Raw genomic sequence first — 27,965 nt, 5'->3', positions numbered from 1 at the left:
GGCTCCTGATGGGCTTCCAGCTGCTCCAGGCCAGTGTCAGGCCCAGGCATTTTCGAGGATCCCCAGCCTGCCTCCTCAGCACCCACAAAGCTGTGCTCTTCTGAAATCCTGGGCCAGATTTCAAGCAATTAGGTTACAAGATCAAGATGGTCAGCTACAAGCAGTCACGGCACCAAGCTGCTTACTCTAAGAGAACCAAACACACACAGGCTAACAGAGTGTGCTAGGAAGCAGGGACAGAGTGAACAGGGACAACAGCCCCAGCATCCAATCTGCTCCCCTAAAGATGAATAAAAGCCCCCTTACCTTCTCTCTTGCAGGTTCTTCAGCAGGCCTCGGTGGCCCAGCATGGCCCACTGCAGTGAACCATGACTGGCTGGCCAACACTCACCACTGACCATCCAGAGTCGCATCTCACCAGGAGGTGACCCCTCCGCCAGCTGCCCCCCACTCAAACGCCCCACCCAGGAAAGTGCCCGGGCTGCCACGGACACCATGTAGTAGGGCCGGCTGCGGCGCCCCGTGAGCTGCGATGGTTTTGTACACAACCCCCTTTCCCAGTAGCTGTCTGTCCGCCCTGCACACTGTGTCCTGGGCCCTCATCTTCCCATGCTACTGGCTGCTGGACCGGCTCTTGGCCTTGTTCATCCCTGACCCCTGCCAGAAATACCAGCTGCTCTGCATCGTGCTCTTCACGCCCATCTACCTGGGCTTCCTGGTCACCTCACTGCCCTTCGCGTTTCTCGGGTTCCTCCTCTGGTTCCCCCTGCAGTCTGCCCGCAGGCCGTACGTCTACTCCCGGCTGGAGGACAAGGGCCCAGCTGGCGGGGCAGCCCTGCTGAGTGAATGGAAGGGTACAGGTCCTGGCAAAAGCTTCTGCTTTGCCACTGCCAACGTCTGCCTCCTCCCTGACTCACTGGCCAGGCTCAACAATGTTTTTAACACCCAAGCACGGGCCAAAGAGATTGGGCAGAGAATCCGCAATGGGGCCAGTCGGCCCCAGATCAAAATCTACATCGATTCGCCCACCAATACCTCCATCAGCGCAGCCAGCTTCAGCAGCCTGGTGTCACCACAGGGCAGCGATGGCATGGCCCGGGCCATCCCTGGCAGCATTAAGAGGACGGCCTCTGTGGAATACAAGGGCAATGGTGGGCGTCACCCCAGTGATGAGGCAGCCAATGGCCCAGCCTCCAGTGACCCAGCTGACTGCAGTAGCCTTGAGCATGCCTGCATCGTGCGCATCAGTGGCGATGAGGGGGGCCGGCTCCCTGAAGCTGACGACCCTGCCACTGGGGGCCAGGCCAGGAATGGGGCTGGCGGGGGCCCACGGGGCCAGACACCCAACCACAGTCAGCGGGATGGGGACTCAGGGAGCCTGGGCAGCCCCTCTGCCTCCAGGGAGTCCCTGGTGAAGGCGAAAGCTGGGTTGGATGGCAGCAGTGGGGACCCAGGCGCCACCTACAGCAAGGCCCCGCACAAGGCCTCGGTGGTGAAGAAGGCAGCGGCACGCAAGAGGCGGCACCCAGATGAGGCCTTTGACCATGAGATCTCAGCTTTCTTCCCTGCCAACCTGGACTTCCTGTGTCTGCAGGAGGTGTTCGACAAGCGGGCGGCCACCAAGTTGAAAGACCAGCTGCACGGCTACTTCGAGTACATCCTGTACGATGTCGGGGTCTACGGCTGCCAAGGCTGCTACGGCTGCCAAAGCTGTTGCTGCTGCTGCCAAGGCCGCTGCAGCTTCAAGTGTCTCAACAGCGGCCTCTTCTTTGCCAGCCGCTACCCCATCATGGATGTGGCCTATCACTGTTACACCAATGGGAAGGGCACCGACAGCCTGGCTTCTAAGGGAGCGCTGTTTCTCAAGGTAGGAAGCCTGGGCCCCACCTGAGGGCCCACACTGGCCTGTCCCGGAGCCACAGGGGAGGTGAGATGCAATCTGGGGGTCCTCTCTCTCTGGGTGGGATGGGGGCAGACGAAACCTTTCACGGAGCCAAACCAGAAGGCCCCTAGCTCAGGGACAAGGGAAACAGAAATGCAGGGACAAGAGCCAAGGTTCTAGGATCAGACAGACCTTGCTGGGTGATCACAGGCAAGTTTCCCAGATCTCTGAGCCACCATTTCCCCATCTGTAAAGTGAGGGCAACACGGAGACTACTCACAGGGTGGAAATGAGCCTGAGCAGCGAGGCCTGGGACGTCTCCTGCAGCTGATGGTGAAGGCGGCTGGGTGACGATGGCACGGTGGTGATGAGCGGGAGGAAGATGCCGAGGCTGGCTGTCTGTAACACGGCAGACATTCACAAGACGGAAGACCAATAAAAACCAATGATTGCAGGTCCTGGGCCCATTACCACGCCTGCTCGCTTAGCCACCATCCTCACTGACCAGGACGCCCTCTCGCTCCTAGCTGTCACGCAGCTGCCATGCCAGGCACTCTGCCCACCAGCCCAAGGCTTTGCTTCCATAGTCACTAATTAAAGTGAATCATAATTATTTCTGCTAATTTGGATGCAATTGGAGAAGTTTTTAGACCATGGTAATTTGGTCATTACGCATTATCTTCTACTGAGCCTGACACGCTCAAGAGTCGACTTTTTGTTCTCTATCCAAAAGCCGCTCTTGGTGCTTCCAGAGTTTTCTGAAGCATCGTTTGGCCAGCTGATACAGAACAGGACTTTCTGCCCCCGGGGGCAGCACCTGCTGTGGGTGTGAGTTCTGTCCATATTTCCCTCAAGACTTCTCAGTTCCCCCCTAAAGGGAGTCCATGTAGTGGGGGTGGGGGCACTTAGCGTGGCTAATGCTGAAGCCCAGAGTGGGGAGGCTCTCAGGCCCAGGCGCAGACTGTGCTCAGCCTGCCCCAAAAAGTGCCGCATGCCAGCCAGGTACCCGCCGGGAGTAAGGGTGCAGGCTGATTATCTGCGTGGAGCCTGCTGGAGCCAGGGCCTGCACCCCAGGGCCCGGGTTCCCACACTGGGTGCTCAATGGCTCTTGTGTAGCTCAGCAGACTCGCATTTGGAGTCCCCTCCTCTCCATTCACAGCTCGAGATGCTGAAATTGAGGGCTCTCCTCTTACAGGAGAACTAACCTCCCCGTTTGGCATATGTTCACCAATGTTTTGTCCCGCAGATATATTTTCATCTCCGCAGCCGGACTGACTTTCTGGGGAAGGAGAAGACATGTTTTCAGACTCAGGGGAAGTGGGGAGCACACCGTCTCCCCGCCACCTACTGTACTACAGATGGCTAGAAGACCAAGGACCCCCTCAACCCTGCCCCCAGCCCACGCACCCCCTCCTCGCTCCTTCCTTGATCTAACACCTGACCTACCATGCCCACCACATGTCCTTGAGACAGCTCCTCCACTGTGGGCTTTCCTCCCCCGCTCTGGCCCGTCCTTCCAAGTTCCTGGTCACCTGCCCATCCTGTAAAGGCCGAGATTCTCTCATCTCCTGGGTCTAAATCTGGTCTGCAGATATGTTTAATTTGGTCCAGACCATTAAAATTTTTCTCATGTTGGCCAACATTTAAAAATCAAGATATTTCACATAAAACCCAGTTTGCAAATTCTCTTCCCAGCTTGGCAGATCTGGCAGCATGGGGCCTGCTGCATTCTGCTCAGCTCCCAGCCCAAGCTGAGGGCTGGCAGTCCCCACAGCAGGGTGACCCCAAGTGGTCACCACCACTGGTTGCACATATCTGCCACAGAGAAATGACTCCACAGGCTCCATTTCCACACTTGCTGAGGGGTCTCAGGTTCATCCCAGCCCAGATCACTGCTCTGTGCCCCCAGCTGTGTCTTGCTGCCCCCTGAACACAGTCCCATTCACTCCTGAACAGAATTTATCATCCTCTCTGGTCCTGCTCCTTCCCAGGTTCCACCATCCCTCAGCTAGAAGGGCCCACCTTGACCCCTCTCTGTGCCCTAAACCCATCCCATCCATCCAGGCTCCTAATTTCACTTCCCACGTCTCCAGCTGCACTATCACAGCCACTGTTCCTCTACATCCAACCGTGTTTTTCGCTGTCCTCCGCCTTCCAACCCATCCTCTTCCCATCCCAGGTCTAACTCCTATCGCCCTCTTGCTGCTGCCTCGGAGAAAAGCTTAGCCTTCCCTGGGCCCCTCCACCCTCACCCGGGCTCTGCTCCAGCTGCGCCATACCCCAAAGGCCTCCATGCACCCGGCTCCCCTCATCTTGGTCCCGCCCCGGGTTGGCCTCACCATCTCTGTAGAGCTTTCCTCAGCAGCTGTCCAAACAAGCCAGCTTTTCCTTTGTGGGTTCCCCAGCTCTTGTCCCCAGGTGTCTTGTCACCTGTCCCTCCCGTCAGATGGACCTTGAAAGTAGAGCTAGTTGTATCCAGCACACAGCAGACCTAGCTCATCTCTGTTGGCAACAGTGGGCCTGTTCCCCTGCATGGAGGAGGGAAGCGAATGGGGTTTCAGGAGACAGGCAGGCTGGCCAAGGAAGGGTCCAGGGCTGGAAAGATGCACGTGGAAGCCAGTGCTCCATCCTTGGCAGCCCTGCCCTTCCAGTTTACGCTATGGCACTTCCAGTCCTTGAGGAAAATGTGCTTTTCCTGCTACTGTGATGGCCTGAGAAGGAAAGGACTGGAATTGACTTTGCCTCATGTATGACAGAGGCTGACTCTGGGTCCCTTTCTATTGACAGTCTTTGCCCACCTGGACTAAGAGGCACAACCTCTCAGTGTGATTGTTTGTTTTTGCAAGAGAAACACAAGCCTCTGCAGCTCCCAAGGACTCGAGCCAGGAATCAATAAGTCCCAGCACATAATCAAGTGGATCTCAGCGAGCTTACAGGCTGACTGAGTGGGGAAGTAGGTGAGGGGCTGAGACACCAGGTGGAAGGGCTGAGAGGCAGGGTGGCCTTGACTTGTGTCCCCTCTGGGTGGGTCCTCCTCAGCAGCAGTGCGAGTGGTACCTCTCTGCACCTGTTCCCTGTCCCTGTCCAGAACTCAGCACAGGCAGGTGACACTACGTGCTGAGAGAGTGAGGGACTGAAGCTCTAAGACCATCAAAGTGGCAGTCAGTGAAAAGTCTGGCTAAGTCTCTTGGAACTCAGAGAGCAGCACAGAGCTAGGTGAGGAGCTGGGAGGGGCCAGCAAACATCTAACTTGAACCAACCTCCGCCATCAGACTCATGACCCTAGCCGATTGCAGTATAATTTTAGTATAATCCACAGTTGCTGTAAGGCTCTAGCAAGACAGTGTCCCTGAAGCACTAAGCAGGAGAGCTCACACTAGGAGTATTATTAAGGAAGGAACAGGGGCATTAATTGCCTGAGGAACACAGGGGCAAGAGCGCCATCATGTGGCATCGGGGGCATTGTGGCTTTAAAACTTGTGTTTTTGCAACAAGGTGCACCCGTGGAATGTGATTTCCAGAGCTGTTCCAGCAGCAGGGGCAATATTAGACAGAAGTTTGGGTCTGGAATATGGGCAAGAAGTGAATGGTGAACATAAGTTTAAAAACAGCCCCAAATCCAGGACACTATAGCCCATTTTCAAGTAATCAGACATGCATCCCCTCAGGTACCAGGAAAAGAGATGTGCAACCATCCAGCTGTGAAAGGGGATAAGAAGCTGCAGAAAGCTAAGAGTGTCTAATGACATGAAAGCCAAATGGCGGAGGATAATGCCAACCCAACTGCAGCAGCAGAAAGATTGAAGCCTCCAGAGGCTCTGCAATGCCACCCTGCTGCTGCACGACCCATAGACCTGGCCTCTACGGTCACCTTCCTTGGAGAGTTCCCAGGGTCCAGGGTCTCGTTATCACAGAAAATTCATTAGCAACTTTGGGGAACTGAGCTGAGGCTCAGGCTACAGGAAAGCCCAGAGAAGAAGAGGACGAAGAGCCAACCGGAGGTCCCTAAGGAAAGGAGCCCAGAGATTGTCCAGGGAGCATGCCCAGGAGGGACTGTCCTGTCTTGGCCTGGGAGAGATGGCAGGCTAGGCGGTCAGCCCTCACCACTCTATCCACAGCCCTGACAAGGCTTGCATTAGGCCTTTTCAAGTTATCCATGATGTACAATTGAGATGCTTGTCTTCATTACACTAATCTGTGGAGACAACCTGACAGGGTCACCTGTGGCTGGGCAGGGAGTTGGGGAGGTACCCTAAGCCCCACTCCACCCCCTGCGTACTCTGTCTCCAGTGAAGGGGGTGAGCAGGAGGCAGAGACTGAAGTCTGGGGAGTGTGGAGCATGAAGAGGCCGCTGTGGAGGAAGGACTGGGTTTGGGATAAAGACTGTGGGGTACCCAGGGCCAGGCCATGACACAGGTGCCACAGAGCCACAGCCACAGTTGTTATCTTAGATCAGAGGACTAACAGGGACCACAGGAAAAAAGCAGATGATGTGACTTATGAAGTCAGAGGGGCAGAGACTGGGGAGAGAGAGCGGACGCCTCTTAGTGAAGAGAAAGGGCGATGAGCTTTGTGGCTTGGCCAAGTCCTCAGTGGAACCTGACTTAGACTTCAGAGGTACAGGCTCTGGGTTGTGATCAAGTCTAGGGTGTGACAGGGAACTGCGGAGCTGTTACACTGGTCACCAAGGGATGGCAGGGGTTTGGCGAGGAAATCTGTGATGATTTCTGGATGTCCTCTTATAATGAATTGCCGGGTGGCATCATGCTTTAGGCTGAAATTTCTTTATACATCTTCTTCCTGCACTGAACCAGAAGCTCCTAGAAGCAGGACATGTGCTGTTCCTATCTGGGCCCGAGTCTAGCCAGGAGCTGACAGAGCTGGGCTTGTGAGGGTCTGACCTGGTGGGGAGTGGGCATTGCCAGTGTCCCTTTGCACTCAGAACACAGGCTTCGTCACCAACACCTCACCTCCTACCCCACAGGTACAGGTGGGGAGCACACTTCAAGACCAAAGAATTGTCGGGTACATCACCTGCACACACCTGCACGCCCTGGAAGGTAGGGTACAGCGGCCCAAGCTTTTCTGGGGCTGGGGAATCTTCCGTCAGTGGGCTGGGATCCGCCAGGGCCCAGCTGGGGTCCAGTGGCAGCTTCACCGTCATGCTTCTGTGGTTCCGCCCCACAGATGACAGCGCCGTTCGGTGTGGGCAGCTGGACATGCTTCAGGACTGGCTGGCTGATTTCCGAAAATCTACCTCCTCGTCCAGCACAGCCAACCCCGAGGAGCTGGTGGCATTTGACATCATCTGTGGAGATTTGAATTTTGACAACTGCTCCTCCGGTAAGGCAGGGCTCCTGCCTGTGCAGGTTGGCTACCGGGGTAGAGAGGGAGACTTCAGTCACAGCTGGCAAGACAAGTTAGGCAGCTCGGAGAACTTCCTGCTTCTTGTGAGCACGTGGGTGGGATATCAGCAGACTATGATTTCTTTGCCCCCTAGAAATTCCAGAATGAGAAGTGCCCACGCTCTGCCTAGAAAGCTTAGAGACCTCCTTGCTGGAAACAAAAAGATGCCCTAAAAATGAACCTCTGACAGGGAAGGCTTGGAGCCTCTGAGAGTAAGGGCAAGTCAGCTAATACCACTTACCAAGTCTTTATTTAGCTGCTGCTTTGTACCAGGCACAATTCTAATGGTCGTTCATGGGCCAACAGTGTCATTTAAGTCTTACGACCCTGAGAGTGGGCACTGTATTTATCCACATGGTAGGGAAGAGGAAGACCCAGAGAGGTGGAGTAAGTAACCCAAGGTCATACAGCCATAAGTGGTAAACTGGGATTTGAACCCTGCAAATCATGCCTTAAACCATTAGGCTAAAAGGCTAAAAGTTCATCATGGGTGAAGCTTCAAATAACTAATTTAAATAACTGATCTGTGTGAATCAGATGCCCGTGCTCATTCCAGGACCTCCCGGGAGTTTGGGCAGCTCTGAGACTCCCTTGCCCTGAAGAGCTGGGGTCGAGGGAAAACCCCCGGCCCATGGCTCCCGGGCTCCTTCCGCTCTGGCCACAGCCCCAGGAAAAACTGAGGATGGGTGGGCGGCACAGGGTCTGAGAGCTTGGGCCCTAGTCCTCAGAGAAGGCAGGAAACCCGAAGGTCCCAGCTGGAGCACAGGGTGATGTCCTCACCTGGCGGCAGCTGTCTGTGACTGGGGAGGCTTCCCTTGAAAACCGTGGCAGCTCAAGGGTAAGTGTCCCCCATGGAACACGGCTCCTCCACTGCAGCCCTGTGGTCCCCTCATTGACACATGACTGATGCCAGCTCCCAACACTGGGTGCTCTCAGGACCTTCTGGAGTCGGGGTGGGGACCCAGCACATACAGGGAGAGGCTGTTGGGAGGGGTTCTACCCTGTCAGGCCCCACTCAGTGCCCTGTCCTCCTCCCTGGGGTCTCAGAAATGCCCTTTTGGCTTCCTGAGTTGGCAAGACAAACTAGAACCCAGGGCAGGTCACCTTCTCTGAGCCTGGGGTCAGCCCTCACTCAGCCTAGACACCCAGGTCTGTGAAGGGCAGGAGTCCTGGCTGGGGCAGCATCAGCCAGCCCCCGACAGGGTCTGCCATAGGATCTGGGAAGACCTCAAGATTTCTGTCCCCTGAAGCCCAAGAAGGACAGTGACTCCTGTCCTCAGATCAAAGGAAAGCTGAACACTAGTGAGGGGGCTTCTCAAGGACACAGAGAACCAGGGACAGATGAACCACAGAGAAAGGGAGACCTGATGAGCAGGAACCTGGTGGTGTCTGGACAAGGACCAGAGGAAGCTGGCCCTCCAGGAAATGCCAGACACCTTGAGACCCACAGCATTCCCTCCCTCCCTCCCTGCACAGATGACAAGCTGGAGCAGCAGCACTCCCTGTTTACACGCTACAAGGACCCCTGCCGCCTGGGGCCAGGGGAGGAGAAGCCATGGGCAATTGGTGAGCTGGGGTGGGAGAGGGGGGCAGCAGGAGGGGAACCAGGGCGAGGGAGGGTCACTGCCAAGTTTCAAGCTCACATGCTAAGACCTGGCACTGCACTAAGGCTGGGATCCCCACAGGCTTCCCAGAGAGACTGCCAAGACCTGTCTGTCCCCAAGGCCTAACTGCTGGGGACACCCAGCAGTTGGGTTGGGACACCCAGGCCAGCAGACACCCTCTCCTGCCCCCCCTGCCCCAGGGAGGTGGCCTTCCTCGAGGCTGACTGGGCCCTACCTGCAGTGACCACTCTATCCCTCATTCCTAGGTACCCTGCTGGACAAGGATGGTCTAAACGATGAGGACGTGAGCACCCCTGACAATCTGCAGAAGTAAGCACCCAGCTCCAGTGGGGCAGGCAGCTCCCAGATCTGGGCTGAGCACCCAGCCCTGACTGTGGGGAGATGGCTGTGTTGTGTGGGGTAGAAGAGAGAACAGAGCTCCATGAGAAAGAAGTCTGTGAGAGCCTCCAGGACAGAAACTGGGGGCGGGTGGAGGTTGTCGGCCCTCTTGCCCCAAGGGCTGGCCTTACTGAGGAGAAGCCCCCAGATAGGCCTGGGGTCCTGAGGTGGCGTTTTCCACACCAGCACCTGTCCCACCAGGAGCCCAACCCTGCCAGGCACAGGAAAAGGGACCAGAATCTCTCAGGGCAAGGCTGAGCGCTGCTGAGACCTCTGTCAAAGAGCCCTGGGGATGGCGTTTGCTCCAAGGAGCCCAGCAGTTCGTGGCCACCAATTAGGCAAATAAAAATACAAGCAAAGCTAACACAAGCCAGTCATTTTCAAAGTAGAGACAGCTCCATCCCAACCAAACTTCATTTTCGAACCTAATGACACTTCATAAAGGACACATTTGAGAGGCCAGCAGCAGAACCAATTTATAATTCACAGCCCAGGACTGCACAGAGTCAAGGCGATGGCTCCCTGCAGCTAATTTGAGCCAATTAATTAGATTATAGACTAAATTTGAAACATCATCCTATGCCGAGAAAATTATCTTTTTATGAGATGATTAAAAAATGACTATCAGTAACTCTCAGATCACTGATGCTGGAATTAATTATCAAAGGCGAAGGACAGTAATGGATTATATTTCTGAGCTGTACCAATGTTCTGCATATCTTTAGTGTATTTATCTCAAGGCTGATAAAAACCTTGTAGAAACCTATGTTTGCTAGATGTGCCTCTCGAGGCCCCCTTCCAACTGTCCAGGCATAAGCCAGCCTGGCAGGCCTATGCAGTCTCTCAGTGGTGCTACTCTGCCTGCAACATCGGCCGGGCACCTGCCCTCTGCAACAGAGTCTCCCACAAAGGTTCCTCCCCACTGATGCTCAGACTTCAGACGAAACATGGCAGGAAGGAGATGGCAGACAGGGAGTCAGAAGTCTCAGATTCGGGGTGTAACACCCCACCTGAGCACACTGCCCTCTCTATAGAACCTTGGCCAACACTTAAGCACCTGTTTCTTTCCTCTGAGTAATAGGATGACAGCCATATCCCACATTGTTCTTTTCTTGGCACACCTGGTCCCCAAAGTATCCAGGGGCCCTAGCAATTGTTCTCGTTTCAGAAGAAGAAATGGAGGCTCAGAGGTTGGTCGCTTAAAGACAGACTGACACAAGAGTTCAGTCCTGGAATGGGGCCTGGGTGCTCTCCTAGCCACAACCCTGCCCCAGCCCCTGCTTACCTGAAACAAGAGTCATGGGGTCCTGGGGACTTCCAGAAGAGAAGGGTCCTTGAGGTTTACTGCAAAGCCCGTTCCCTGAATAGGCTCCTACTGGCTCAGAGCAGAAACTTATTTTGCAGAGGAGGTAATAAGCAGTTCCATCCCTAACCCAGCCAGACCCTGGGCAGCACTGGATCCAAGCTACAGTCGCAGCCAACATCCTAGTTCAGAAAGGGAAGGCAAGTGCTGGCCTGCCCAAGGTGGACATGGGACATTCCTGGACAGATTCCAGAGTGGCCCGGTTCAGTCAGGAACTTGCTGCCTTGGACTATTTCCCTCTATCCCAGTGCCTTTTCGGGCCCACGAGGAAGACAGATGTTAAATGCAGGGGTCTGCTCTGACCTGCTTCTCTCACTTGGGGATGAGAACGTGGCTCCAGACTCAGGACCTGGGGCCTGGGGCATGGGCTCACCTCGCCTTCCTGTTGCTTCCCTGTGCATATGAGCAGGGTGTTGGAGAGCGAGGAGGGCCGCAGGGAGTACCTCGCCTTCCCCGCCAGCAAGAGCCCAGGGGCATGCCAGAAGGGACGTAAGGATGTGCTGAAGGGCAACGGCAGGCGCATCGACTACATGCTGTACGCGGAGGAGGGGCTGTGCCTGGACTGGAAGGCCGTGAGTCTGGGGCTGGGTCGGGCTGTAGGTAGGGGAACCTGCACCTTGCACCCCTCACCAACACTGAGCTCTACTCTGAAAATGAGACCTGCCACTCCTGGAGACCTTCGGGGTCCTCAGGATCCTTCCAGCCCTCTGCCCTCAGGAAAACCAGGCCAGCCCCGCCTAGAGGCCCCACCCCTGTTCTCCAGGCCCCTCCTCTGCAGGGTGCCCTTTGAGTCTAATCCGGATGCTTCTCTCCCCCACCCCTAACCCCAGGAGGTAGAAGAATTCAGTTTTATCACCCAGCTGTCCGGCCTGACGGACCACCTCCCAGTGGCCATGCGGCTGATGGTGTCTACGGGGGAGGAGGAGGCATAGACCAGCCGAGTCATCACAGCAGCCCGGCCTCTGTTAGCCCTTTGAGCCACAGCCCGTCCTTGGCCATGTCCCCTCCAGCAGCGGGGCCCAGGAGGAAGGCAGGGGCCCAGGATGAGCTGGAACCAACACTGCCCTGTACCTCTGGGCACTTACCATAGACAGAGGAGTCAGGCAAGCCCGGGGAGGCCCCGGCTGCCCAACCAGTGCCATTCTTTCAAGACGTAATTTTCTACAAAATCTACAGCACAACCTAGTTTGTAACCGTGGGTTAGTATGAGAACCGGGTTTCTGTACTCTTTGTATCTCTTCTCAAGCTTCGTCCAGGGTTCATTATTTTTGTCTGCTGCCATGTTGTCTCGCATGCCTGCCCCCTCGCATGCACGCTGCCCGCATGCCATGTGCCACGCCATAGCCACACAGACCCCTCACTCGGGCCTCACCCAAGGCCAAACTCCAAACACAATCAGAACCAGCCAAAGAAGCATTCCTGGGCACAGGGCCGCCAGCTCGCTGCCTCCGGCAGGGACCGTGAGGGCTGCGTCCAGTCACCGCGAGCCCGGGCTCTTCCCAGGGTCTTGCATTCAAGGGCGATTACATTTTAAAAAGAAAAACAGTAAAATTTAAGAACAGAAACAACCCTTCACTTTAGAGGGTTTGCAAGCCACAAGGGAGAACACTGCTCTTCTTGAGACAGGGTCCCCTCCCGGCACTCCAGGGCCCCAGGGATCCCTAAGTGGACAGTGGAGCCACAGACAGGAAGCCAAGAGGGCACAGCTTTCCTACAGGAAACGGGGTGCGTGGCATGAGGGAGAAAGGGGGCTGCTGGTTTGAGAATAATAGATTTGTAGATTCTTTTCTGTCAAAACCAACACCTCCTCTTTCTGCCAGAATCCGTCTCCCCTCTAGACACCTCTCTGGCTCGGGACCATTTTTTCCCTGGAGACTGTCCTCATCCACGAGCTGGCGGAGCTCAGGGACTGCCTGCCTGCCTGCCTGCCTCTGGGTGGAGCTGCGGCTGTCCTCCCATACCCATCCTCAAAACTAACCTGCGGGCCCTGGAGAAGGGGGCAAGATGCCAAAGCGCAGAGAACAGCCTATCCCCTCACTCTCACCAGTGTGCGGGCAGGGGCGGCGAGGCCAGGGCCCACTGCTTTTACAGGGCAAGGAGTGGTACTGGTTGGCATCCAGGCGCTTATACGCCTGCTCTGCCACCATGTGACCAGGGCCAGCTGCAGGCACCCAGGCACAGTGTGGCAGAGCCTGCAGGTGAGGCCCGCAGCTCCCCACCCCACGGCAGCACTGCCTCTGCCCACCTGCCTTTTTAAACACACCTGGGGACTCTCCCCACAGTCACGCAGGGAGGGTTGAGTCTGTTTCCTGACAATCCCCACTGGTCTCCCCTCCTCGCAGCGCATTGACCTGTGCCCACCTCAGAGCCAGCTTTGCCCAGCAAGGCTGGGGAGCATACCAGGACCCTGCTGGTGCCGGTGCGCTGACACTGTGCCTTGTCACCCACTGAGCTGCAAGAGGGACCAAGAGGGGGCCAAGCAGCCAGCCAGAGGCCAGGGCCTGTGCTGGAAGAGGACACTCCTGAGAGCCATACCCACAATGGCACTGGTTTGTCTGAACGCACCTGGCCGGGGTAGCGGCAAAGCTGAGGGCTTCATGCCAGGAGTACTTCCCTGGCCAGGCCCCCAGCCCCACACCCTGGGTCCAGAGCCAGGAGGGGCTACTCACCACTGAGGGCACCATGCTGCCTGGGCTCTGCTGTGTTGCTCCTCCTAGGGCCTGGCCTTCAAGGCCTTAGCTAGGCTCCATGGGGTGAGAGGGCCCCTCATGCCCAGGAAAAGCCAGGAATCTCTGTTCACAAAGGCAGGGCCCACCTGGGCAGGCACGAGGCCTAGATGGCTATGGCTGAGCCCAGGACCTCAGGCTGCAGATCGGCCATGTGTCCAGGAAGACAGCAGAGAGGCCAGGGATCCTGAAGGAGACAAACTCCACGTAGCTTCCAGCCCTCCAAGGGGTTGCCTCCCTCCCAGGGCAGCTGGGTGGGGGCCGAGGCGCAGGAGCACGTGCTTCTCTCCCTACTCACAGGGCAGCCTTAGGCAAGTCATACCTCCCTGTGCCTCGGTCACTTCCTGTCCTAACAAGGTCGCCTCTGCCCAGCCTGGCCCTGGTACTGACTCCCAGCTCCCCTTGCACCTCCCTCTGGTGCAGCCTCAGCGCTGAGGCCACTATTGTCCAACCACACGTTTCATAAAGCCTGTGGACTCCTGGGGCCATGCACAAGCCAGACTTTTCCATTTTAATTTTTAAAAAGCAAAGACAAGAAGCAATGGCAGGATCTCAGATTCTGTGGTGTTTGGCCTGGGAGGGACGGACACAGGAATCACCTACATCCCTAACCAATGTCCCGTACCTGCCCCAGGCCCAGCTTTCTCCAGAGAAGCCAGGAGGTAGGGTCAGAAGGAAACGGTCATTTTCATTTGTCCAAACCACCTTGAGTTTTAAGTATGAATATTAACCTTGATGCTTTTTAACTATTGTATTAACTTGCTGAGATTTAGAAATACTGTTTTAAAAAAGAAAAAAAAAAACTTTTTTAATTTCTGGTTTTTTTTTTTTTATGTATTGTATCCTCATGGGACATTAGGGGTTTTATATGGTAAGCACACCTGTTTTGGTAAAAATATTATCAAACATATATCAAGAAAATTCTTCCCTAGAAGAAAAACAATCTTTCACCTGATAAAATATTTTGAAAAGAGAGGTGTTTTTCTCCTTTACTGGTGCTGAAAGGAGGGATGGATCACGAGGAGAAAATAAAACTGTGAGGCTCAAGGCTGGTGTTCTCCACTTATTTAAGTGACAAGCTGGGGCCAGGCCTAATTCCAACTCCAAGCCCAGGGCTGGGCAGCTAGGTGGGGCAGTGGGGAAACCGCTGTGGGGGGCCTGCCTCCCACGACAGGACAAGCACAGCCTGAGTCTGCCGTAAACAGCCCAAAAACCTGGCCACCTTGGTTTTCTTGCCCAGTGTACCATCATCCCCTCTGGAACTGGGGGTAAACAGCAAAAGGTACTTTGAGCAGGGCAGAGGGGCGAAGCAAGGCTGGGGCCTCCTCGGGACTCTGGCCTTCCCTGGCAAGGCCGGGGCTGGGGCAGCCACACCATACCTATCTGCCCCAGACTTCTGAGGTGGTGGGAGGTCATTCCGCCGGAAGGGGGCACACAGGAAAAGATGTACCTCCTGGCTCCTCTCCCGATGGCTGGTTTCCTGGGTCTGCATCTCAGGAACTGCTTTGGGACAGTCTCCTCTCTGCCCTCTGAACAGTAGCCTGGTGTCCAACTGTCAGGTCTTGGTCACCTGCTGGTGCTGCACAGAAGCCAGATGCTTATGAATGTGGTTTGGTGACATTACCCAGTGAGTGAAAGGGCAAGAATCCCATCCTCAGCCTGGATTTGCCAGGGTCTTTGAGACCGGGGTCCAGACACAAGTCAGCCCCTCCTAGCTGGAGCCAGGCAGAAGTTCTCAGCACACAAGCCAGGCCAGCGATCACCATGGCCTGGCACAGCGCAGCCCAGAGCAGTGGTTCTGAAGCCTTGGAGCTTTCTGAGCACTTCAGAAGCACTGCAAGGTGGGCTCCATGGCCCCTTCTAGGCTCCAGATTCAGCCAGCAGCCCAAGATGCCCACTGCATCTGGAGTGAGGAGCCAGTGGTGCAAAAATGCAATAAGGGAAGAGGTCCCCACACCCAGAAACCGAGCTGGGCCCTGAAAAGAGAGGCACCTTCACCTTCCTTCCCAGAAAGTCACACCATTCAGAGCCCGGAGCCCCACAGGTCACTTTATTTCTCAACGAGTGAGGGTCAGTGCCCATCATCTCGGGTGTTTGAGAGTGTGAAATCCATGGTGACATCTCCGGTGTCGGGGTGGAACTCTACGACATAGCTGACTGCCTGAGGGCCACCCGATGGTGCTCTGGGGCCCAGTGTGGTGCTGAAGAAGTACACGGCCTGCTTGCAGTGTGGGTTCCAGCAACAGTCCCCCTGCAGGAGAAGCAGCAGAAAGCAGTGAGGACTCCCGACAGCCAGGCCCTCCTGGCCAGCCTCCCCGCCAGGCAGCCTAAAGCGGGAAGCTGCTGCTTAGGGACAGGGACACGGGCCACTGAAGGGTTATCATCTGGCTGAACATGGGCAGCGAACACCCAGAGCACATCAAGTGGCATGGCTTCCCCCAGCAGTGACTGCTCTCAGGGTCAGCCATCTCTGGGACCCATGTGCACAGCACTACCTTGTCCTCTGCAGGCTTCAGGAGGCCGGTGCTGACCGTGCTGTCCGGGGTCAGGTGGTATTCCATCCACAGGACGGCCCCATGGCTCCTCCCGGGCCTGGGAAAGGGGTACGGTATGTTAGGGCAAAGAGAAACAGCACGAGAGATGAGCAGGCACGGCCGCAGCTCCCTTCTGCTCTCCAGAAACCTCTGGTCTACCCCACTTCCAGCCTGCCTCGGTCAAGAGGTTCCTAACACTCCGCCTGACTAAAGGCCACTTGGTAATATGCTGAGCAAGAAGAGCCACAACCAAAAGCCCTCACTCACTCCTTGCAGCCTGGCTGAGCTGAGCACTCAGGAGTTACTGTGGGACAGGACCAGCTTGGCCACGGGACCAGCCTTCTCGGCCTGAGGTCACAGAAAGGCTTGGTCCAGAAGGCTAAGAGCACAGCCCAGAGGCTAGAAGACCTCTACCAGATACCCTGGATGGCAGGCCCAGATGGGTAACTGCCCTGCCTTCCCCTTGTCAAAGAGGGGCTCTGGGCTCAGGGCCTTCACTCAATCAGAAGGGGTTCTTCCTCAGGGAAGCGGCCCCTCCTCCCCGTGGAGGGAGCTGGAGCTGGATGGCCTGACTGTGCCTCGCCAATTCCCAACCTGCTTTAATTCCCAGGAGAGCTCAGGAAAATGGTCCAATGGGTAACCATAGCAACCAAATTCACATTTCTCTGCAGCTGTGATCCAACATGCTGCTTAGCTCAAAAGGAGCCTCAGATGTGGGGGGTGGAGAGCAAAAACCACTCTGACTCTGACTCCCTACCCACAGACACCTAGAGGCTGTGGGGACCCACTATTCACTCAAGGCCACTTCAGACCAAAAAGGGCAACGCTAAGACAAGGTGGCCATCCCACCTACGTGAAAGTGGCCAAGTGAAAGTGGCCATTTGGGCAGTAACTACTAGATAGAAAGCAGGCCCCCCACCACTTCCTTTCTCCACACCCACCCAGGAGGTGACGCTCACCTCCTCAGTTTGATGGAGCCCTCAGCACGGACAGGCTGCAGGGGGACTGGCTGTCGAAAATCAAAGGTCAGGATCTGCTGGGGCTCAGAGAGGCTGTGGCATGGGTACTCCCATAGCGGGTGGGGCTCGGCCTCCTTGCTCTCCCTGAAGTCCAGGGCACGCTGAGAAAGGAAGGGGATTCAGGAGTCTGCAGAGATAGAACCAGGTGGCCCACAGGACATGGGGCTCATGTCCCCGTCTCCAGGGTCTATGCCAGTAGCCGCTCACCTCCATTGCACAAGTCCCTCAGGGTAACTGCCAGTCATTTGGAGCGCGGGTCCTTACAGAAAGACCCAGATGCCTGGATCAGACCAGCTGATTTCTCTTGTTTCCTGCTGCCACTCATGCGCCATCTCCTCAGCAAGTCACTTCACCTCTCTAAAGCCTCATTTTCTCCCTTTTAAAATGGGATAACACTGCCTATCTCATGAGCTACTTTAAGGTGACACCTGGTACTAGACACTCGCCCACTTGGTGACCCTTATGCACACTATAGCTGCCAGATCACTCCCCCACAAGGTTCCCAGTCTAGAGGGAGCCAACGCAGAGACATGCAACCTCAGTGTCTAGAGAGCGCTGACCTCCTGCAGAGACTAGGTGGGGCAAGAAACCTGCCTGGAGGGGTGACCTCTAGGATGCCTGAAGGTCATACAAGAGTTGGCAGCAAGGAGAGTGGACAAAGCTGAGCAGGACAAGTGGCCAGGGTCTTGACTGCAGGGGTGATTCTGCTGGGGGCAGGGAGCCTCACAGGGTTTTCCCACAGGGGATGGACAGGGTTGGACTCAGGATCTTCAGGTTTACTTGGGCTCCATGTGGAAGACGGTCAAGTGGGAGAGGCAGGAGACTACACAGTCACAGGTGAGAGACAAAGTGGCCTGGACCTGAACAGCAGCGGCAGGGTTAGGAAACTGGATCTGAGGGTCACTGACGACCTGATGGTTATGGAATCTGAGGACCAACTGCAAGTGAAGGCAAAGACTTGCCCAGGAGGACACTCAGGGCCTGAGCCCAGCATTTGGGTACAAAGTAGTGGCAGGCCTGGGATGGGAACAGTGAAAGAAGCCAGGTAAGGGGTGGGGGAAGAGCACATAGATTTTAGAAGCATCAAGGTCAGAGTGCCTGAGGACATCTGAGTGGAGAGTCCCCTGCTCTTAGTTATTTGGTCTGAGCTCAGGACAGATGCAAACATTGACCAGCAACAGAGAAAGGACAGTAAGGGCAGGGGCTTGAGGGAGACCTAGAATACATGACGCCTTAGGAGATGGGAAAGATAGGAAAAGTCCAAGAAGGGGCCTGAGGAGTGGCCAGACGGAGCTAGTGTGAGTGGTGTCTCAACAAAAAAGAGATTTCTAGAAGCCTGAAACAGTCAGTGGTCAGCTGTGAAGGGGCAGGTAAGATGCAAACTGAAAATATTCACTGGATTTATTTACTTAAAAAAATGTTTACATAAGTAATCCGCAATCACTGTAGGAAAATATGAACAGAAAGTGAAAAATTAATCACTTCCTAATCACACACTAACATTGTGGTGTCCACTATTCTACCCTTTTTCCCTGTGCGTATGTGTGAATTTTTTTCACATATACGATGGAATCCTGTTCCTTGCCCTGCCCTCTCCTGTGGATGTATAGTGACTCTACTTCAATACTCGTCGATTCAAATACCACTGGCACTTTCATGACTTCCTTGGGTTCTCAGGGATGCAGATCCTGGTAGCTGACTCGATCCCCTACTGATGTACAAACAGCCCTGCAGGGCCTTTCTTCCACACCCTTCCCCATGCTCCAGCACCCTCACTGGACTGGAGTCCCCAAAACAAAAATGGCTGGCTCAGAAGGTTACCAAACTACCTTCTAGAAAGGCTGTTCCAGCAGAGAACAAGCTGTTGATGATGGCAGGCGAGGTTCCAGTGGCATGGTGACAGATAGGCGGTCTGACATTCTGATTCAGGAATTATAGACCAAAGCCAAGAACAGCCTACCACTAGACTTTGAAACAAATGATTCTCAGACTCATGCTCATAATAAACCAAGTGGATAGATAGACCAGCCCATGCTGCCCCCAGCGGAAGAGCTCTCTGCACGCTGTTTGCACAGCCCAACCCAGGTCTCTCCAGAGAAGCCAGATGTCCCTGTTAGAGGCCTGTGGCCATGCAGAGTGGGTGGATGGGACACTGTGGGTAGGAGCTGTGGCCTCACCTACCTTAATCATATCATCCATGATGTGCACATCGAAGCCTTCACAGTCACCACAGGGGCTCCGGATCCGCCACAGGTCCTGTGAGGAAGGCACAGCCCTTATAAACCCCCATCAGCCAGGGCATGCTGATGCCCACACCCACAGGGGCCACAGGGGAGTACAGCAACAGGATCGAGAAGGGTCGGTGAGGGCAAGCTGGGGTGGTCCCAGCGCTAAACCTGAGGCACCTCTTTCTATTCCCTCATGCCTAGAAAAGACCCCTAAGGTTGAAGGGACTCAGAGATACTAAAAATTCAGGACTGTTCTATGACTCTGCCAAGTCTCACATGACCCAAGTCCTCTCCTACAAGGCGACAACTGGCCATGGCCAGAGCTACTTGGCTGGGGTTTCTCACTACCTGTCCATCCTAAGACCATTTTTTTAGGAAGAAATCTATGAAATCAGTTCTCAAGGCTCTCTGCCTATAAACAGAGCGTGAGGACAATGGGCGGGAGGGGACCAGAAGCACTCAGGCCAATCGACTTTGCATTCTCTGTCTCCTGGACATATGCCTGGAAACAAGTGTGGTTCTCCACCTTCCTTCTTTGGTCGTGAAAACCTCATCAGGTAAATAAATAACACAGAAGAAATGCCCAGAAAACGAGTGACAGAGCCACTAAGGCACCAACGCACAAAACCATTCTTGTCAAAAAAATATCAAATGAGGTTCACTCTACATTTCAGGTTAAAAACATTTCAAAATCCTTTTAATAAAAACTGCCTTCCCCAAAATGACTTTGTGACTATGGTTCTGCTTTGATGAGAATATTAAAAGGAAGCTTTTCAATTTTTCTTGCATAAAGAAGCTGACTCTCCGATCTCAAAATGCTTTTAACTGGAGCCTTGGCTTTTAATGAGAACAGAGCAAGCTTCACGGCATGTCTTCTGAAACTTTTAATTTGTATATTTTAATTATTCTGATAAGCCATATTGTAAAATGACAACACACAGCCAATTTCATTTCATGAGTCAAATTACTGCATTTTTAAAAAGACAAGCCTCTTCTATTCAACCCTGTGGTGTGCTGATACAGAAACCAGAGGCCCAATCACAAAGACCTAAGTTGCTCCATCTGCACCCGAGGTCTTTGTAAGAAAACAAGGTCCTCCCCCTTCTACGAAAACATCTGGGTGGCCTACCCTGAATTCCACGACCACAGCATGCAGTGAGGCAGCCTGGGGCATCACCACAGCACCAGGCCCCAGGTACTGGTCCACAGCAGTCCGCACATACCAGAAGTACAGATTATGCCACGGCAACAGGCTGGTGGTGAAGAATGGCTCACCCAGGAGCACAGAGACCTGGCGACCAGAACAAGAATCAGGACCAAGGCATCAGAAGGATTTGTCTGAAGAGTAAAGGACAAGTCACAAGTTTCACAGGTACATGAAAGTAATAGGCCATTCATTCATTCACTCATTCAGTCAACAAACAAGCATGCCAGGTTTGCACCTGCCCAAGGACTAAAAGATGAGAAAGCAACATGGGTCCTGCCCTCAGGACTGTAGTGTGAAGAGAGAGCAGACGAGGCTGGAGGCTGTCCTTGTAGAGCGTGAAAAGCTTTAACAGGAGGGGCACGTGGAGAACCCCAGAGGTAAGAGCATCAAGACGGGCTTCCAGGACAGCCCTGTAAATCCCCATTCAAAGCTTATTAAAAAACTTATTCTCAGTGGTCGTCTAACTCTCCCTCATGAGGCACTAAGCACCACAGAAGTGGGGACATTGGCAGAACAGTATTTTCAGACCCAGCAAAGTGCCTGGCTCAGAGTAGATGGTCAGTAAACATGTGCTGAGTAAAAGCACAAACGCGTGAATAGGAGTCCGAAAAGCAAAAGACAAGGGATTCCAGATAGATGGCAGAGGGGTGGGCAGAGGCATAGCACAGGTGGGAGAGCAAGGCCCTCTCAGGGCTCAGCAGACAAGCACATGGGGTAGGACGGTAAACGGTGAGGCCAGAGAGTAAGAGAGGAGCCAGGTCACCCAAAAGCAATTGATGACAGGTTAAACGAACTGAACACTGCCCTACAGGCAAGAGGGGGGTCACTAAAAGCTTTAATCAGAGAAGGAATGTGTTTTAGAAAGAGCCCTCTGATGACTGTGAAGTATGAGGACACCAGCTGTAGGTGGAGCAGGGACAAGTTACTCCCTGTAGAAGCAGAAAGTGTGCAAAAGGGAGGAGACCAAGACATGGCAGATGCTGAGGAGACAGAGCACCCAGGCTAGACCCAAGCAGACAGGCATCATCAGCATTAGTCTTAACAGCCCAAACTGAAAACAATCCAAATGTCCACCAATAGGTGAATGAACACACAAATTGTGGCATAGTCATATAATGGAACACCAATCGGCAGTAAAAGGGAACAAAATACTGACATGTTCTACAATATGAATGAATCTCAAAAACGTGCCCACTGAAAAAAGCCCGATGCAAAAGACCACACACTGTATTATTCCACTTAAATGAAATCTGCAAAAAAGGCAAATTTATAGACAGAAACCAGATCAGTGATTGCCTGGGGCTGGGTGATGGAAATGTTGTAAAACTAGATTGTATAATAGTTGTACAACTCTATAAATTTACTAAAAAATCGTTAAATTGTACATTTGAAATGGGTTAATTTTATGGTATGTAAATTATATCTCAATAAAGCTGTTAAAAAGAGTTGGCAAGAAAGATGACAGGTTCCAGCTTGAAGGGCCTGTGGGATATGAGAGAAAGATATCCGGTTGGCAGTTGGATGGATGAGATTTGCAGACCCAGCTTTGTTGATCACAGATTTCCATATGGGAAGGAATGTGATCGCTGGAGAGGAAACACAGAGGCAGAGGAGAGGACAGACAAGGAGGATGCGCCAAGAATCATCTCTAGGGAACGATGAAGTAAAGGAAGAGAAACCCATAGAGGACTGAGAAGGAGAAGCCAGAAAAATTAGAGAAAAACCTAGCAAAAGCAGTCTCTTAAAAACCTAAAAAGAAGTGTTAAGGAAAGAGAGGGTCACTGGGTCATAAGGGTTCAGAGGACCAATGAGATGAAGCCTGCAGGGAGACTGTCTTTAGTAACTAAGAGGTCACTAAGAGGTGGGAGCAGTTTCAGATGCAGCACTGGGGACTGGACCAGCCGCAGCAGAAGAAAGTGAATAGGAAGGTGAAGCGAAGACAGAGTGCTGTGAAAGGGAGAGAGAACACGATGTGCTGGGACTAATCCAGCAGAGTTGTTCTGCCCTCACTTGAAGGAGCAGAGATTAGCCAGTGTTCAGAGTTGTGCAAGTATCTGCTTATCAGGCATCTCTGCAAACCCTCAGCTGTGGCACATTCTTAGCTGGTGCATTCAATAAGGGACCAGCGGTGAGGCCCAGAGAAGCGAGGGGGAGCTAAGGCCATCTCAAGTGCTGGGCCGCCCAGTGCAAACGCAGACCTCTTGCTACTCACCTTTTTACCCTCCAAGTCTGCAGATGTTAATAATTCCGGCCGTTTCTCTATTACCTTAATTTTATCTTCCAAGTGGTTAGCTTTAAAGATCTTAGAGAAAAAACAATAAAAATATTATTTTTTGTCCGGAAAAAAACATCTCAAAGTTGCTTTATCTGTCTGTAGTTTTCTGGACAAATAGGTCTAAAACACCACTTTTATTGGCTTTGTGGAAATTCTCCCCTCCTGGGGCATTCTACACACCAAGAATGAGATCACCAGCAAAATGCTGTAACAGAAGAAGAAGTTTCTCTGGCAGGCATGTCAACGGGACTGAGCAACAGGCTTGCAGTTCTAAAGGAAGTAGGTTATCCTTCAGAAAGGAAATCAAAACCAGTCACCATCACGGCACCAGCCAGTCAGGCCGGCCTGTGAGCAATGACCCCCTGGGCCCAGAAAACAAATCACACATTTGCATGATACAGTTGTATCACCGCAAAAAAGAAATTAGTTTTTTTAGTTTCATGTGAAATGACGAGAAAAGCCTATGCTTCTTCAGCCGAAAAACGGAGTCTAAACATCTGCTTCTGTTCAATGACAGCTCTAGGAGACCAGGCCAGTTCTCAAGGCGGGAGCAACAAGAGCGCTCACTGGCACCTGCTACTTCTTCCAGTTCCCCTGGTACTGACTCTGCTTCAAAGCAGTAAGTCCCAGACTCGGGAAGGCAGGTCCCACAGGACCCCTCATTATTTTAGTAACAGTTATCACTTACTTTTTTCATCAGTCTATGAGAAGCTGCTGAACTCTCTACTGTAAATACCTAGAGAGAATACCAAGCTATCAGTTGTAGAAGAGTCATTTAACAGAGAAAATGAAAGATTAAAATGCAACAAGATCATTCCAAGGCAGAGGGCACCGCCTAACCACCTCCACTTGTGCCCACTACCCACTAGGACAGCACCCACACTCTGCACTGAACCTAGCGGCTGGCTCAGATGCTGGAGCTGCAGCTATAGGACAATGTTATAGCCTGACTCCTGCCTGCACATGGAGGCAGTAAACCCCTGGGCCTCTGACCCAGGCACACCGCAAACATGGCAGCTGCACCTGCAAAGAGCTTTAGTGACAAAACTGTACTCAGACCACATGACACCCTAACTTAAGAGCCACCCTCAGGAAGCTGGCAGAAAGGCACACGTCCAGTACCTGCTCCGCGCCGAGATGATAGGCCAGCATGGAGAGCAGACTGCCGTCGCTGACACACAGGCAGACACTGTCTGGCTTCAGCACCTACCAGAAAAGAGCAACTTCACCACAGGTTTTCTTGTGGTGTCAAGACATTCTTGTTGGCAAACTGACAGAAACGCTTCCCTTCTCTTGAGCCCACTAACTCACTCCATGATCACTCAATCTGATCTCCTTACCCTATTCCTGCTGAATCTTCTTGTGCCCACACTAGTTATGCTTACCTCCCAGGCTCAGGCAGCAGCCAGCCCCCGGCCTCTAACATACCCACCTCACTCTCCTCTCCACATCCTGACCCCACTGTCAGGAAAGACCCATCTCAAGCTGTCCTAGAAGGCCCACCAGAAGGACCATCCCACTTGCCATTGGCCACCTCCCAGTCCATGATGACAGGCCCGTTTCCTGCCTGGTCCCAGCACAGACAGCTGTGGGCCTGCTGAGTGACTCACCAAGGGCAGGGATGTGTTTATAGGGCACAGATCCCTGAGAGAAATTTAGGACAGTTGGGGTCCTCCTTCCTCCAAAATGCATGCATAGGTACACATATTTCTGCATATGACTCCAAAGGGTCCAAAAACCTCCCCTTCAAACCCCATGTATGGTCCTCAGGCTGAGACCCCTGCTATTGGCAGCAGGGAGCAAAGGTTTATAGGTAGGAGAGTTACATGACCAGATTTATATTTTAAAAAATTTTAGAAAGAGGGTGGCAGATGAAAGGAAGAATGCGCTGGATCCACTGGGATCACCCACAGGAAATGCTGGTGATCACGAAGGCAAAATTTCCAGCAGGACAAAAGCAGGGGCCAGGGGGAAGCTTCCAGCTGGAAGACTTTACAGGCGAGCAGAAAATGAGCCCCAGAAAGTGCACTAACAGACTCCCAGGCGCTGTCTGAGCGCCCACCCGGAAGGAGCTGGCTGAAGCCACTCACACAGACCAGCGAGCACCGAAAACAAAAGCAGCAAATCATAAGTGGACAATGAGCTGGGGCCCATGCGACAATCTTCTTGCCCACAAGCACCCAAGGGGCTGAACACTTACTGTCTTCAGGGCCTGGACATATTGATCAGTTCTGTCCTGATCATTGATCTCTCCAAAGCGAGGCCGGTTCCAGAGCAGATGAGCCTGGCAGTCACACACGGGGCGCATTGGGTGGACTCTCCCATTCTTTTCTGGGCTGGGCCAGGAAGTGAACAGACACAGGGTGATGAGTATGACCTGCCTGACACTGGCAAGCATCAAAACATAGCATAGGGACATGCCCCAGTGAAACTGAGGTGGGCTCCAAGGGATACACCTACGGTCTAGGCACTGGCTCTCGAGTGGGCATTAGAGGTTGGAGGGCACTCCAGTTCAAGACTTGCACATATATCTGTTCCAGATGGGGGCCCCGCAACTAGGGCAGCCTCTTCTGAGTACACGCAACAGGCACCAACACAGCCAGTAATCAACTTTTGTTCTTATTCTGTTCAGATATAAATGTGCCCACTTGTGCCTCTGTAATTCCCCACTATAGACACATAAATGTCTTTAATGGGGAACTTATAAACTTATAAATGGTTTGTAAATGGGGAATTTATATACATGCACAGAGACCCAGTGCCCCCCCACCACCACCACAAGACTCAGGGCACACCTGGTCCTCTGAAGGCTGTACCACACACAGTAGTCATCATGGTGGGCTACCAGGCAGAGGGCTGAGCCCTGGACGACCGGCTCCTCTTGTGGCAGGAAGTACACACACTGCATCCAGTGGTCCCGCCACTGGATGGGAAACAGAGAATCAGCAGTCACCAAGCTACAACAGGAACAACATTTCCAATACAGAAGCCAAAATCCCAGCCAAAAACCAGTTTTCAGGAAGACCTTAGTGTGGGTTACAGATAGCTACTGTGGCCAAAGAGATAAAGAAGAAAATTCTCAAGTCAGAGAGGCTAATGGCCTGAAAGCTTGCTGGAACACTGCTGGCTTTAGGAAGATACAATGTGGCCAAGGACATGGGTCTTCAAAAGGGGCTCAGGGAAAGGGGACTCCAGCCCCTGTCGCCCGTGCGTGTGTTTTGTGGGGAGAGGAGGGAGGCAGAGATGAAGGGAGAGAGAGAAAAAGCTAAAGTGGCAAATGTTAAAAACTGGTAAATTTAAGTAAAGGGCATATCAATGTTGATGTTCACTCATTCTATAAACTTAAAATTTTTCAAAATAAAAAGTTTGGAAAATAGTACAGAAAGGTTTCATTTTATTCTTTTGAATTCATTTTTAAAGAACTAGAATACTCTAAATTATGAAACATGGTTTATTTACAATGATCCAGAGTCAACCTTTAATAAGCTCTGTTGATTGATCCTTTTTGATATTACAAATCCCACATACAGGACTCTAAAAAATACCCAAACAAAAACAAAAAAAAGCTATTTCAAATAAAAATGCATATAAAACAAATAATTACAGAATTATTTATACTAGCAAAAACTAGGACCAATCTAAATATCCAGCAGTTCAGAAACGTATATGTTAATTCCTTACACATAATACTCAAAGACATTTAAAAATGATGAATATAAAGACTATGGTGCAGCACGGAAAAACCAGAAATTAGCACTGACAAAAACCTATGCACATGGAAACGGCAAAGAAAGGGAGTTCTTTTGGGTGATAGGACGGTGACTTGATTCATTTTTGTTTTATATAATGAGGTTTATTACCCTTAGAATCTTTAAGTCTCTTTTTAAAAAAGAAAGCATTGTCCTAACAAGTGGATGCCTGGCTCAGCTCTGATGAGACGACCGCCTGCACACTCTGCATCACTAGGAACGAAGGAAAACGGCCCCAGTGAGGCTCCAAGAGCACTGCTCAGCACAGGAGCAAATGCAGCAATGCAGTCCCTCTTCTCGGGACCGCGTCCTACGCTACCCCGTCTTGAATTTAACTAGGAGGCAGGTGAATGACATTTCCTGGATCTAACATGTCTATCTGAACATAAAACTAGAAAATGAAAATCTAACCAGGTTCGCTCTGGAAAAAATAAACAGTAACAAGGAGGGAAAAACAGGTTCCCTAAAACCTGTTGTTCATTCTCTGTATTATGCAAACTGATCCTCAGACAAGAGAAGCCTTCCTTCCCCCTGACCCTCGGTGCTCCCACAGCACTTGCCTGTCATCGTGTCCTTCCCACACACCAGCCTCCCAGGTCCTAATGCTAAAGAGCTACTGAGAGAACCCACTGTTCGAGGTGAGGAAGGCTGAACAGATTTCAGATCAAGAGCAGTTTAGTGATGTTATGAGGGAGATTCATGAGCAGCTCTTCGAAAGTCACTGCTGGTAGAGAAAGGACACAAGCCCCACAGTCAGGAGACCTGGGGAGGAGCACCCACCACTGCTGCCTAGACACGAGGTCCTGCTCCCACACTGGGCCAGACCAGTCTCAGTTCGGGCATTATATGGTTACTCAGCACGTCTGACACGGGGATCCGAGGAGAAAATATACATAATCGCACTTTGAAGCTAGGAAAACGAAAAGTATTAAGATTTTGCAGCCCAGTGCCAATCTCAACTCTGTGGAAGAATTCCGACAGCACCCTCCCCCAACGTGCGCACATACACTCAGCCTGCAGAGGGCCAAGGCCTCGCAGAGGAAAGTTTGCACCCATGGCGTAAATGCGCACCCACCCACCTGGCCAGGGGACTGGAAGGTAGAATGGAGATGGGAATCCTGCAGCAGCCATGACCCTTTGGCCTAAGCAGTAACTCAGGGAGCTGAGGAGCTGCTAGGGCCTGCCCAAAGTCACGCATGTACATCTAGAACCAATCAAGACAAAAACCAGTGCCCAGCAAGTGGTAACAGGACGACGGGACACAGAGGAAGGTGCCCAAGACCTCCCAGGTAGAGAGGGAATTTCTGAGTCCTCTGCCCTAAAGCACCTTCCTCGCATTTTTTCCAAGTGTGTGTGTGTAGAGGGGTTAACACACGTACATGAGAGCAAATTCAAAAGATATAAAAGGGTCATGGAATGAAAAAAAAGTTTCCTTTCTAGAAACAACCATTTTTACCAATTTCTGTGAATTCTTCCCAAGATACCCTTATACACAAAGACCACATATACGCTCATCCACATATATTCTTATTTTTAATAACACTAGTGCTGGCATACCACATACTGTTCTGCA

The 27,965-nt window shown here is 52.7% G+C and overlaps 2 protein-coding genes across 6 annotated transcripts in view; one reads left to right on the top strand and one right to left on the bottom strand.

The window, feature by feature from the left end:
• SMPD3 (sphingomyelin phosphodiesterase 3) overlaps positions 1–14,192 on the top strand; it is an 80,832-nt gene extending 66,640 nt beyond the window's left edge. For both annotated transcript variants that reach the window (XM_039851883.1, XM_039851882.1), the window contains exons 3-9: positions 321–1,867; positions 6,867–6,942; positions 7,070–7,225; positions 8,765–8,854; positions 9,159–9,222; positions 11,064–11,226; positions 11,485–14,192. In XM_039851883.1, coding sequence (XP_039707817.1) covers positions 533–1,867; positions 6,867–6,942; positions 7,070–7,225; positions 8,765–8,854; positions 9,159–9,222; positions 11,064–11,226; positions 11,485–11,586 — 1,986 coding nt within the window. In that variant the 5' untranslated portion in view covers positions 321–532 and the 3' untranslated portion in view covers positions 11,587–14,192. The remainder of the gene's footprint in view (positions 1–320; positions 1,868–6,866; positions 6,943–7,069; positions 7,226–8,764; positions 8,855–9,158; positions 9,223–11,063; positions 11,227–11,484) is intronic.
• A 1,210-nt stretch (positions 14,193–15,402) lies between these two features.
• Positions 15,403–27,965, bottom strand: part of PRMT7 (protein arginine methyltransferase 7) — a 36,240-nt gene continuing 23,677 nt past the window's right edge. For 2 of the 4 annotated variants that reach the window (XM_039851878.1, XM_039851879.1), the window contains exons 9-18: positions 25,439–25,566; positions 24,844–24,979; positions 23,766–23,849; positions 23,332–23,379; positions 22,581–22,670; positions 20,291–20,452; positions 19,115–19,189; positions 16,874–17,034; positions 15,876–15,972; positions 15,403–15,631 (exon numbers count right to left, since the gene is read on the bottom strand). In XM_039851878.1, coding sequence (XP_039707812.1) covers positions 15,452–15,631; positions 15,876–15,972; positions 16,874–17,034; positions 19,115–19,189; positions 20,291–20,452; positions 22,581–22,670; positions 23,332–23,379; positions 23,766–23,849; positions 24,844–24,979; positions 25,439–25,566 — 1,161 coding nt within the window. In that variant the 3' untranslated portion in view covers positions 15,403–15,451. The remainder of the gene's footprint in view (positions 15,632–15,875; positions 15,973–16,873; positions 17,035–19,114; positions 19,190–20,290; positions 20,453–22,580; positions 22,671–23,331; positions 23,380–23,765; positions 23,850–24,843; positions 24,980–25,438; positions 25,567–27,965) is intronic. The other 2 variants (XM_039851880.1, XM_039851881.1) reach the window with 1 other exon arrangement.

Source organism: Pteropus medius, unplaced genomic scaffold (genome assembly GCF_902729225.1).
Source record: "Pteropus medius unplaced genomic scaffold, Ma_sr-lr_union100, whole genome shotgun sequence".
Classification (NCBI taxonomy): Eukaryota; Metazoa; Chordata; class Mammalia; order Chiroptera; family Pteropodidae; genus Pteropus; species Pteropus medius.
The sequence above is the reverse complement of the archived record's forward strand: the minus strand, read 5'-3'. Positions and strand labels throughout refer to the sequence as shown.